Here is a 13837-nt window from a genome sequence, read left to right on the forward strand (position 1 = left end):
AGGTCGAAACGTCGATCATATCTCGTTGTGATTTTGGATAATAAATACCAGTGATTTTGTTTAAAGACCAAAGAGTGCATCTCTTTTCTACCTAATATATATATATATATATATATATATATATATATATATATATATATATATATATATATATATATATATATATATATATATATATATATATATATATATATATATATATATATATATATATATTGTATATTGTATATTGTATTTTTGGAATATTGTATCCTATTGTAACGATGCAATGTTTTTTGAACAAAGACCCAAGACATACTTGCAAACTAGAGAAATCTCAATGTATCCATCATGGTAAAATAGTTTATAAATAATTCTAACTAAATCCCCATTATTTTTGCCCATGTGAGGTGTCCTTAAAATTAAAAAACAAACTATTCAATTCTGTGGATTTTGTTTTTTTAGAGATCTTGTATGCGTTGGCCTCAAAAGCACCCTTATAATGTATGCATGGTAAGGTAAGTGCATCTCTCTTGGTTTTAATATGTAAATATATTTGGATGTCCAGACCAACACATGTTGCTTTTTACCCCTCCTTGTCACAGGTGCCTCATTCCAGGGCATAATTTTGTTTCTCTTTATTTTTGGTAGTGCAGAGGTAGACAAAGATGTGTAAACTGACATATGATATAATACAGGTGAAATCACAGGTAGGTTGCTTAACATGTCATGAGTAGTGCACTTTTTATAAAATTAAAGGTAAAAGGAAAAGCAAGAACAACAGGATTGTTGGCGTGCATTCACAAGTTAGCATTCCCTCTAGTATGTAAGCTCATTGAGCAGTGCCCTCAACCCCTCTGTTCCTGTATGTCCAACTTGACTGATTACAACTACGTCTGTTCGTCCACACCCATTGTAAAGCGCTGCGGAATTTGATGGCGCTATATAAATAACATAATAATAATAATAATAATAATAAGTTAGGCTACCAAGTCTAGTTGCTGGTCGAAGGTTAAACTGTTATGCCCATGTAGCTATCACAACATGAGTATCTAGTGCTTACTAGCAGGATGAAGAAACAGAGCTGTCTGCCTAGTATGTTCTGGCCTCATAGTTTTAGGATAAACTCTAGACTTGTAAATGACCGGTGATTAGGTGTTAGCATGTTAGATTAACCCCTTAAGGACCAAACTTCTGGAATAAAAGGGAATCATGACATATCACACGTCATTGTCCTTAAGGGGTTAAATTGCTGAGTGAGTGTAAAAGGTAAGGTGCAACATCTCATAGCTCTCTTTTAACATGGGTACCCAGGACTTTGTATAGTTAACGAGTATAGAGTATAAATGTAGCATAACACATCAAAATACTGCACTCTTGGTATTATTAAACAAGATAGAACAAGAGTAGAAACAACAAGATTATTTCTCTGGGAGGCTTAATTATGTGACTAGCGAGAGATTTATAGACGGAGCCTCAGGATAAAAACAGTTAAATAAAAATAAAAGAAACTACGTACAACGAATAAAGATGCACTGCTGTAGGCAGCGAGCAATAGAACCAGAAGCCTCGCCAAATCAGATTTGTAGGGAGAATAAAGTGAGTGGCTTCTCCGCACAGCTCAGTCCCAAGATCATGTTCAACCTATGCCCTCCATGGACAGAGCATAGTCACGTAATAAAGATGCATGCTGTGTGCCATGGATCCAAGATATATGCTGATGGGCCAAATCTCCAGCCAGGCCTGGGGTTCCCCACAAGATCTCCGACTTGCGATGTCTGCTTGGGTGCATGTGTCTGCACTGCTCGGTTGTGTGCTTCTGCGCTGTCTTGTGCTTGTGGGAAACACGGTGTATGTTTTGCCGTAGGATGGAGCTTCTGCCACTGGGACATGTGAGGACTTTGGGGGGGTGACTGAGGTAAGTGTTTACCCCTTTGTGGACGAGCAGCTGTGTGTCGTAGCTTGGCACATTTCCCGCCTCACCGCCAAGTAGGGGCCCGATGTGCTTCTGCAGCTGTGATCTTCTGCTGTATGTTTGGGGTTGGCTTTTTCAATGAGTGGTCGCACGATTGGCTAAGAACAAGTTGGTGCATGCTATTCTCTACCTTGCGCCAGAAATTGTTGAATATTCTGTCCAGCCTGAACAGATTTGTCCTCAGTGTTGCCGGGGACCCACTCTGAGTACGCCGTTTTGGCTATGTCGCTGAAGTTCATAGTAGCCGTTGTGGCGTGGCCTCCAACTCCTACTAGTTTGGGGCAGCCTGGTGGACCGTGATCACCCCCACTGGTCGGGGGGGAGGGGCTGTGGAGGGGAGGGTAACGGGACTCCAGTTTGGTGTTGATTGCCATCGAGCAGCTCCGGCCCAGAAGATCGGACTTTTCCCTCATCCGGTGCGCATCAGGCCGCATGATATGAGCTGTACAGCAGGTAAACTCCTTTCCAACTTTTACACCCTACAGTGGGTCTCAGTTGAGTCAGGAATTGTATAAGTGGCTTAAATAATTCCCACTGAGGCAGAATGAGGATGAGAACTGCAGTTCAAATTTGCATAGGAGAGGAGCTCTAGCAAAGCATGTCTCTGCTCCATGACAGTCAGGCCCCGCACCCCAGGGCCCTATTTTACCTTGCACTGCAGAAAGCACCAGAGCAAGGATTTCCAAGTAAGGGGATTAGTATCATAAGAGCAGGACCAGACAAAAATGTGGTGCATTGGTTTTGTGGCAGCCTTATGCAATGTATGATCATATACTGTAACTATATCCCAACTATTTTTGCCTAATTCAAATAAAAAAAAAATTCTATTAAATTCTTTGAGCCTTAAAGTTGCGGTTTAGTGAGTGAGTGCAATAGGTCTTGTATGTTGTATTAATGGTCCCCAGCAGCACCCTCATAAAGTATACATGTTCAGGTAAGAACAGCCCTTTTGGGTTTGTGTGTGCACAAGCACACACAAAAAAAATGATAATAAAAATTTACCCCTCTTTCTTTTCTCTCGTTCATATTCTTCGTCTTCTTCGTCTTCAGGATCTGGACGACGGGAAAATCCACTGGCTTCATGTCTGTCCTTTCTTCGCCTAAGACAAAGTTTGAAATCTTATTTTAAAATATATACTTATATAATGGGTTGAGATTTATAAAGCATTTACCAGGAAAAAAACATCAAAATTACTCTCATCTACCATTTAGGAGTTAAATCACTTTTGTTTCTGTTTATGTAGCCCTAGCCACACCTCCTCTGGCTGTGACTGACCCAGACTGCATGAAAAAAAAATGGTTTCATTTTCAATCAGAGGATAACTTACTTTAAAAGGTTTTTATTCCCCGCTCTGTAAATTGAATTTTGATTACATAAATGAGGCTCCTGCTATCAACAGAGCAGGAGTTAAGAAAATTAAAAATTAAACAGAATTTGCAATATAGGAAGTGGAAACATTAGATGACTCTTTACAGGGCATGTTTAGGAAGGATGTGTAATGTCACATGCAGGAAGGTTTGTCTAGGTATATATAAACAATGCTGCTGCCCAACCCATGTGTTCCCTATTAAGGGTTAATAAGTATAGGGGTGTATATAAAAAATACCCCTTTCTGTCTCATTAGAGATATCTTTGCCAGAAGCTCAAGGAAGCAGGCTGAAGGGTCAGTGTTAGGACCCGCTTAGGGGGGTCTGCCTTGACGTTGGCAGGCGGGCATTCCCTCCAATGGCCATTGGAGCAACTAAATGACCTCCATTTGTCTAAATATACATAGGGATTAAGGAGAAAGCGCAAGTAACATTTTATTTTCTTTGGTTTTTAATATATAAACAAAGTGATTTAACCCATAAATGGCATGGAATTGAGCAGGGAGTCTGCAGGGTCATGATCTAAACACCAAACTGCTTCATTAAGCTAAAGTTGTTTTGATGGCTGTTGTATTCCATTACGTAAAGCATAATAGAGTACAAATTTGACAAGTTTAGCTGTGGTTGCCAGCCAATGCTCAGAGATAGCACTGTGTAAACCTATGTGTATCAAACTTTTCCTCCAGAAAATATGCAATTAACTAAGCATGTTCGGCTGAGCAACATATTCCCTAATAGGACTTTATAACTGTAAATAAAATGTATTTATTTTATAATTACAGCATGTGTAACATTTCATTCAGTTAATGCACAGGTATTTTTGTTAATTTTTCTAGATTCTTACTTTTCCCTTTCTTCTATTTCTTTCTGTCTCTCAATTTCACGCTGCCTCTGCCTCTCCTCCCTCTGACGTTTCACTACTTTCTCGTATTCATTGGGGTACATAGGGTCATACTCATCTGCTAATGGTACCAGAGCCTCTCCGGTAGTGAAGCCACTGGGAACTGGATCCTGTAGAATACAACAAACATTTAAAAAGAAGCATTATAAATAATACAATTCAAAATCATCCAGTACCTTAAGAATAAACACAACTTTCCTTACGACCATAGAATTACAATGCTATGTACACAGTACATCAGACATGATTTTCTCACCAAACCCAATCAATGTGGAGCTCTGAGCCATCATGGCCTTTCGAAATACTGCAAAGTAATACACTTACAGGGATTTGTGTTATGGTCCACCACTCCCCTTGCAAAAACTATGGATGTCATTTGAGAACAACAACATTTAATTTACAACAACCATTTATGTACTCCCTTGGCCAAAGTCCAGCTGTTTTCACCCAGGGGTAAAAAGTCATGCAACAATTCCCATTACCTTAATGCAGCATTTCCCAATTGGTGTTCCGCTGCTATATGCCCATTGGGTGACCCAAGCACTTAGGGTCATCCGATGGGTATTGATGAACAGAGGGTGAGGTGCCACGGGCCCTTGTAGTATTGGATGCTGGGAGGAAGTGACAACCTGCCACATCCTCCCAGACATAGAACTAGCCAAGTGGGATGGAGAGAATGAAGGATGGGGGAGAGAGCTGCTGCTGACCTCACACACTAGCAGCACTCCAAGGAAGTCAACCTCCTGCAGAAAAAAAAGGTAACCTAACAGGAGGGTGGCTGCAATTATAAACTGTGTGTGTGTGTGTGTGTAGATTTGTGCCAGTGTTTGGGTGTATTGGTGTGTGTATGTGTCAATGTGTGTATCTGTGTTTCAGTGTGTGTATGTGCCAGTGAGTGTCTTTGTGCTAGTGTGTGTATCTGTGAGTCAACATGTGTGAAAGTGCAAGTGTGTGTATTTGTTTGTTAATGTGTATGTATATCTGAGCAAGTATGTATGCGGCAGTGTATGTGCAGACATCCCAGCAATCAAAAACTCACACAACATGCAAACACAAAAATAACATAAAAAGACACCCCTAAACTCCAACTCCCAAATTACCGTATATACTCGAGTATAAGCCGACCCGAATATAAGCCGAGGCCCCTAATTTTATCCCAAAAAACTGGGAAAACTTATTGACTCGAGTATAAGACTAGGGTGGGAAATGCAGCAGCTACTGGTAAATTTCTAAATAAAATTAGATCCTAAAAAAAATATATTAATTGAATATTTATTTACAGTGTGTGTATAATGAATGCAGTGTGTGCGTATGTGTGTGTGTATGAGTGCAGCGTGTGTGTATGAGTGCAGCGTGTGTGTATGAGTGCAGCGTGTGTGTGCATGAATGCAGTGTGTGTGTGCATGAATGCAGTGTGTGTGTGCAGTGTGTGCAGGGCCGGTGCAAGGATATTTGCCGCCGTAGGCAAAACATTTTTTGCCGCCCCCTCCCCCCCCCATATGTCCTGACTTCCCCTCCTCCTCCCTCAGTGGTCCTTACCTCCCCACCCCCGTGTTCCTTCACCCCCCCCAGTGGTCCTGACTCACCCCTCCCCTAGTGGTCCTTACCCTCCCCTCCCCTAGTGGTCCTTACTTCCCCCTCCCCTCCCATAGTGGTCCTTATCCCACCCCCTCCCTCTCATAGTGGTCCTTATCCCCCTTCTCCCTCCCATAGTGTTCCTTATCCCCCCCCATCCCTCCCATAGTGGTCCATATACCCCCCCTCCCTCCCATAGTGGTCCATATACCCCCCCTCCCTCCCATAGTGGTCCTTATACCCCCCTCCCTCCCATAGTGGTCCTTATCCCACCCCTCCCTCCCATAGTGGTCCTTATCCCACCCCTCCCTCCCATAGTGGTCCTTATACCCCCCCTCCCTCCCATAGTGGACCTTATCCCACCCCCTCCCTCCCATAGTGGACCTTATCCCACCCCCTCCCTCCCATAGTGGACCTTATCCCCCCCCTCCCTCCCATAGTGGTCCTTATCCCCCCCCTCCCTCCCATAGTGGTCCTTATACCCCCCCTCCCTCCAATAGTGGTCCTTATCCCCCCCTCCCTCCAATAGTGGTCCTTATCCCCCCCTCCCTCCCATAGTGGTCCTTATACCCCCTCCCTCCCATAGTGGTCCTTATACCCCCCTCCCTCCCATAGTGGTCCTTATACCCCCCTCCCTCCCATAGTGGTCCTGATCCCCCCCCTCGCTCCCATAGTGGTCCTTATCCCCCCCCTCCCTCCAATAGTGGTCCTTATCCCCCCCCCTCCCTCCAATAGTGGTCCTTATCCCCCCCTCCCTCCCATAGTGGTCCTTATACCCCCCTCCCTCCCATAGTGGTCCTTATACCCCCCTCCCTCCAATAGTGGTCCTTATACCCCCCCTCCCTCCCATAGTGGTCCTTATACCCCCCCTCCCTCCCATAGTGGTCCTTATACACCCTTTTTTTGTTATTATTAATTTTTTTTTTATTATTATTTTTTTATTATTATTTCTTATTTTATTTATATATTTTTTTTTCGTCCCCCCTCCCTGCTTGATATTTGGCAGGGAGGGGGGCTCTCCTTCCCTGGTGGTCCAGTGGCAGTTCAGTGGGGGAGAGGGGTGCTGGCAGAGCTGTAACTTACCTTTCCTGCAGCTCCTGTCAGCTCTCTCCTCCTCCGCGCGGTCTGTGCAGCTCCCTCTGTCAGCTCACAGTGTAAATCTCACGAGAGCCGCGGCTCTCGCGAGATTTACACTGGGAGCTGACCGAGGTGCTGAACGGACGGCGCAGAGGAGGAGAGAGCTGGCAGGAGCTGCAGGAAAGGTAAGTTACAGCTCTGCCAGCACCCCTCTCGCTTTTTTAATTCTTCTCAATGGCACCCTCATTCACTAAAGTGATCCTATAGTGCAAGGAAAACAAACCCGTTTTCCTGGCACTATAGGTTTAAAAAGGTAAAAACCTCTTCAGCCACTGACCTGGATCCAGCGCTGGGTAGACCCATGCACGCGCATTAGACCTCCCCATAAGAAAACATTATTCAATGCTTTCCTATGGGGAAAATCTGATGCTGGAGGTCCTCTTCCAGCATCAGATAACGGACCAAAGGTCCGTTTCGATTCTGGAAGTGCCCCCAGTGGATGTCTGTCAGACAGCCACTGAGGGCAGACTTAGAGCTGCAATGTAAATATTGCAGTTCTCTGGAACTGCAATATTTTACATTGATGCACAAAGTGCAATAGGGACACAGCACCCAGACCACTTCAATTAGCCGAAATGGTCTGGGTGCCTACAGTGTCCATTAAGAATATCTTGATAAATGGACTAGTGAGCCCACTAGAAGAATTCTTGCTGATCCTACTCTTTAGATGTTGAATTGATTTAGATGTCACCAGATCTCACAACTCATGTTTCAGTTGCTCCACTCACCACAGTTGCTGCACGGAGGCAATAACATTGCAACAGGAACATGGGATATACTTGCACAAAAATCTCTTCAATTTGCTTAGGTTGCTAAAGTGTATGAGGTATCCCTTTAAAAGGCAAATGAACTATCCCATGTGCCATGGTTAAAAAAAACAACAACAAAAACAACTTGTATCATGACTAGAGACTCTTTTGGAAAGTAATTTCTGATATGTGACAAACAAATTCAGTGATTCATAAAATCAAGGACCCATACCAAGGTCAATAATAATAATAATAATAATATTTCCACAATGGCTGATTTCATCACCATCCTAAAGTTTACCTTTAACCCAGAGGCAATATGAGGTGGTGTGTCCACAATCTGATCAGTACCGCCACGCTTAAGGTCTATCACAGGAGCAAGTACATTGCTCTGTTTCGTTCTTTGTGTCTGAAATAAAACACAGGAAGATTAACTGCTGACAGAAAAATAAAATCAATGTGATCAGATTCAAATAACATGAACAGGAATTAGCCACATACCATAATTTTATTTTACAAACTGTATAATGCACAACAGTGCAACTGTTTTTGTGGGGGGAAGGGGGTGTTTCACCACAAAAGAAAAATGCAATATTGACATAAATCACGCAATGCTCCCAGGACTCCATAAAGAGCACTGAGGGAATATACATTACCTGGGACACAGTGAACGAAATCAGGGTTATTCACTAAAATGTGATTTACAAATTTCAAAATGTCAGGCTAACATAGTTGAATTAGGAAAAATATAAACTTGTAAACTTGGAGTGTCCATATCATACTCACCAGGACTAAATTTTAACTCACCAAAAGCAAGTGGAGGAGTGGAAAACGTAAGTCATGTTTAAGGGAAATGTTTATTGCCAAAGAATATTACCAATCATTACATAAGGTGGTTGGATCTGCCCTATAACCTGACAGCAGTCATACTGCAACTGCTATCCAGTTAACAGACAACCTTAGTGTTGTGAACCAGGCTGTGTATTGCTATCGGCATGTGCGGTCCAACACTTGGCGCTCTCTTCTGGTAGGAGAGAGATCTATCCATATTTTACATGCAGTGTGTGCAAAGTGAATGCAATATAGAGACAAAATTGACAATGGCAACTTGGAACTGGAACACTGGCAACAAGAAACGTGTTCCAGGTTGTTTTACGGACAGCCCTTGAGAGAATGGGTTCAAGATGTCATTAATAGTGCCAAGTCTGACTCCTTAATAGTGAAAATGATCCACGGAGATGATACAAATGTATACAAAAAACGGTTTGGTCCCATCATATGCCCATATGATGCTTTGACACTGTAGTGGGCTTAAAACATTATAATCATATAATGTTAGCTAATTCTCATATTTGTTGCTTGAGAGAAGTGTGTTTAAAAATCCCTGAAAAGCTACATGCATCATTTTAATGAGAAAGATCAGGCAATTCAAGTTTTTCCAGTGAAGCTTCCTAACTAATATTATTAGTATTTTTAACTGTAACTTATTGACCAGGTAAACTATATAAGTTAGTGCTAACAGCGCAGTAGAACAAGAGGAAAGAGGAATACAACAATAAGTCTTTGTTGGAGAAGTATAAATACACATGCATTTACAATATTCAAAGATCTCCTTTAAGTGATACGTTTGGTTTACCTTTGCTTGTGTCAGTGCTGCTTTCTTCACTTGCAGTTGGGACTGTAAAAGCTTAAAGTTCTTCGACCATCCTTCTGTTTTTGAGTCACTGGTCTCAACTCCAAGGTCATCGTATAAAGACATTTTTCTCAACTGCCAATCTGTAAAACATAAGTAAAGCATACTTAAGTTGTGCTGGGTTTTTATTGTGTGTGGGGGAAAAAAAAAGTATGTGTGTGAATGAGCAGACATATAGTTACTAACATATATTTATATGGATAAACGGTGTTCGTTATATCGTGAAAAGCAAGATTTCTTACAGCCCTTCAAATCTATAACAATTCTACAAGCTGTAAAAAAAAAAAAAAAAAAAAAATGTCAGTAGCATAAAAAGCTCTATAAACATGTACAAATTCTAAACTTACATAAAAAAATAAAGTTTGAAAATAATTCTAACAGAATAAAATAAACTGACTCCTCAAACTAAAATAGAGAGGAGTGTTAGACAACATGAAACTACAAAGAAAACAAAAACAAAACTAACCGTAGCAGACGGTGAGGAAATACAAGCTTGATAATTAAGCCTCTCTAACACAGCTGAATAAGCCAACATGACAATGGTGTTAAACAATTCTATTCCATATACATACAATTTACCACGACTTTTAAAATGAATTTTCCTCAATATAGACAGGTTCTGTCTGTCTATAAGACAATTAGTACCTAATAAGGTGTTTTTATTTGGGAAATGGGTGGTGCTAGCACTGGGTACACCTCTCTCATTACAGCACTGAGACATCATTCTCAAAGTATGATACTGGGTGAACAAATGACAATAAATACAACACTACTTCTAACTAGTGATGTCCCGAACTGTTCGCCGGCGAACATAGCTTGTTCGCAGCGGGCGAACATATGCGATGGTCGGTCCGCCCCCTATTCGTCATCATTGAGTAAACTTTGACCCTGTACCTCACAGTCAGCAGACACATTCCAGCCAATCAGCATCAGACCCTCTCTCCCAGACCCTCCCACCTCCATGACGAATAGGGGGCGGACCGACCATCGCATATGTTCGCCCGCCGCGTTCGCCACGAACAAGCTCGGGACATCACTACTTCTAACTATTTCAGCCTTCCATCATGGTGTCAAAGTAAGAAGCCAAAGAAGGGCCTGTGAGATATGCCAGAAGATCCAGTTGATACTTTTACGTTTTTATGAATATGTCTGTCACCTTAAAAATGCATCCCTTGGTCAAATAAAAGCAAAGTTCTGTACGCACCTTTCTGGTGAAAAATTTACTTTTTGGTCTAGCTATAGGCTTATGGCTTATGACACTGACGTTTTCACTACAGAACTAAACTCAATGGCAAAATGCATGCGGGCAATTGTAAGTCAAACATCGCAGTCCAAAACCATGGCATTGCTTTCGTAGTTACATCGCTTACTCTTCTGAATATGTTTCACATGATACAACATTGCCACAAGGATTTGCTTCTATTAAAGGAACACTATACCTTTAGAAATACATACCTGTATTTCTAAAGCTATAGTGCCCTTGTCCCCTATTAAATACTGCCTCCACAACTTTTGCTTGAAAAAGAAAAAAAAAATTAAAATAATATTTTATTTGACTTTATTTAAAAACAGCAGCTCCCTAAGCACTGGCTAGGTCTCCTGCTCCCTCAACCTCAGAGATGCTATACACACTAGAGCCTGGCATCACTAGGGCATTTACTAACTCAGGGACTGCCAGAAGCCTATCATCATTGGGGTATTCACTAACCCAGGGACTACCAGCATCCTGACATTATTGGTATATTCACTAACCCAGAGACAGCCAGCAGCCTGGCATAACTTTGTACTCAAAACTGAGTAACAGCTGTTTTTCTCAGTCATCTGCTGTGTTATAGAATGTGCAGTACAGTTTATAGAATACATTTCTGAGAATGTTAAGTATTCTAAATAAAATTACTATTTTATGATTTCAATTTTTCAATATAGACTTATCTCCCAATAGAACATGGTACAGGGAATGTACTGCACAGAGTACGCACTGATTATTAATGCATTTAAAAAGCAAGATAAAGGCAAAGCTACTTGCTGATGGCTGAAAAGGATACACTTTTAGAAATAGGTCTATGGGCATTAGTTTGCATCCATTTTTAATCTATCGCATTGTGTGTGGTGGGTGAAAAAAATGCCCATGCCTCATCAATATTGTTAACAGCTGTGGGCATCACTATGTATTCAGTGCCAGGTAACATTGGCAGTAATGGTGTATAGACTATTGCTGAGGGTTCATAATTTGGTATGAAGAACAATTCTGGGACAACGTTTCCATGGCGACTGTTCCACTTTTAGAACTTTGTCCCACAAATGTTTTGTATTTATGTTATCCTTCTGGTGTGTAACATGCTTCCCATTTGTGTGTATGAGAAGGAAAGAAAATATGAGCAGCTTTAGAACACAAAGCTGGTGGACATATGACAGGGATGGCCAAAATCCTTGTTTTTAAATGTATTAAGTTTAGTTAACTTTGTTAAAGGTGTTAGTGCTAGAAAAACAAAGTTGCACCCCCTCCCTCCTGGCGCTGGAAGGGTTTTAAAACCCTTCTGACACTAATCTGATTCCAATGCCAAGGTCCCTCGGTGCTGGGTCAGGATCTACCTCTGCCGATTTCACCCAGCGAAGGGAACCTAATGCGCATGTGTTGCGCTCACATTAGGACAATCACCATAGGAAAGCATTGCTCAATGCTTTCGTAAGGGGGTGTTAGACGACACTGGATGTCCCCATGCAGAGCATGAGGTTGTCCAGATTCAGTTAGGCGACATCACCCGGATGTCACTTTAGTGGCCGTGTGGTCAGCGCTAACAGCGTCAGTTAGGGAGTTACCATAGCAACCAGAGCCCATGTGCAATGGTTGCCATACTTGGAGAGCAGGACGGGTTTTTCTCCCAGTTTATGAGTTTGCTTGCATATCTGCAAGCACAAAGTAAAGATGAAATGTTATGCTCTTTTAAAAAAAAAAAAAAAAACAGGTGCCCTTTAATCAAGTAACATTATACTTTCCTAGTAGGGCTGAAAGCGCATACAATGCACTACCATTATTCCATATGGAAATGTCTGTAAAAACATAAAATTCCAAATAGGGAAAGCCTGATTACCGACAAACGTGTATGTCTAACGGAGAATAGAAAATATATAAAAAAAAGCAAACAGTTTATAATCAGCAGAAAATATAGACATGCCAGAGAGTTGCTAGCTTAACCTCTTAAGGACCAAACTTCTGGAATAAAAGGGAATCATGACATGTCACACATGTCATGTGTCCTTAAGGGGTTAATCTACTCCCTACACACTTCACATTATGCCTATGTCAAAACAGCAGGACATACCTAATACAATATTAATCTAGAAAAATCCTTGCATTGATTCTACCACTGTACTATGACCAGGGCAATGAAACATTAGAACGAAAAATGAACCTTATAAACCTGGGCACTATAAAACTAGCTCTAGAATACACTATGCTCTTACTGTGCCATACTTTATCCACCCATTACATGGATTATACAGGCGTTCACATACTATTACTGAACTGAGATAGAGTCACATGGATCAATGGCACAGCGTAAAGAGCTGCCACGAACAGCCCCGGCTACAGCAATCAGGGATACAGAGTATCACACACTGAGCAGCCTATAGATACCCAGACGGCATGTCTGATAACATACCATGACTGGCTATAGCAATATAAAGCAGGCCGCAGGCCGGGGACTCGCCTGGAGGAGTGCCACTCAGGGTGTCAGCGCCAGTTAACCTGTCTGTATACTGGAAGAATGTGACCCCAGATTCCCAGACGCAGCGAAACCTACATAAAGCGGTTATAATATTAATAACAAATATCCGAAGCCAGAGACCTGGAGAGCGGACTGCACTACACACCGTGTCTCACATGCGACACACCGACATTGCAGGAAGCCGAGGCTTGGAACGCATCACTATGCGACGTAAACAAAAGGACACGAAAGGCATTGTGGGACGTAAACCTGCACCGATGTCGTCACGGCCTGTAGGGAGCGCCATCTTTGATTCTGGCTAGTTTATGGTCTCTAAGAAAATGTATTTTTATCCCCCTTTGGTTTTCAAACGTTACACAAATATAACTTGAATCTGTTTATTACCTATATAAATGGGGGGGAAATAATGCTACAATTACAGGGTCTACCAGGTGCTATTTACTGGCAGACGTAGAATTGTTCCTTTTAAAGTAAAGTAAGTAAAAAAAAAAGTAAGTAAAATCCTGTTATTGTATGGGAACATTTTATATATTATCCCATAGCAAGATTTAAGCATTTTTAAAGGAGCACTATAGTCACCCAGGCCACTTCATCTCAGTTAAATGGCTTGCATGCATTGATCCTGTCCCATTAACCCTGCAATGTAAAACACTGTAGTTTTTTGAGAAACTGCTATGATTCCATTGCTATGATTCTATTACATCCTCTTATCCCACTTACTGACAGAGTTAA

General features: G+C 41.7%; 1 protein-coding gene across 3 annotated transcripts in view; it reads right to left on the minus strand.

Moving 5' to 3' along the window:
- The window catches only part of RBM17 (RNA binding motif protein 17), a 30425-nt gene extending 17105 nt beyond the window's left edge, over positions 1-13320 (minus strand). The window contains exons 1-5 of one of the 3 annotated variants that reach the window (XM_063445459.1): positions 13251-13320; positions 9321-9460; positions 7986-8093; positions 4167-4333; positions 2957-3054 (exon numbers count right to left, since the gene is read on the minus strand). In XM_063445459.1, the coding sequence (XP_063301529.1) occupies positions 2957-3054; positions 4167-4333; positions 7986-8093; positions 9321-9443 (496 nt within the window). In that variant the 5' untranslated portion in view covers positions 9444-9460; positions 13251-13320. The other 2 variants (XM_063445461.1, XM_063445460.1) reach the window with 2 other exon arrangements.
- Positions 13321-13837: the final 517 nt, after the last annotated feature.

This window comes from Pelobates fuscus, chromosome 3 (genome assembly GCF_036172605.1).
Source record: "Pelobates fuscus isolate aPelFus1 chromosome 3, aPelFus1.pri, whole genome shotgun sequence".
Lineage (NCBI taxonomy): Eukaryota > Metazoa > Chordata > Amphibia > Anura > Pelobatidae > Pelobates > Pelobates fuscus.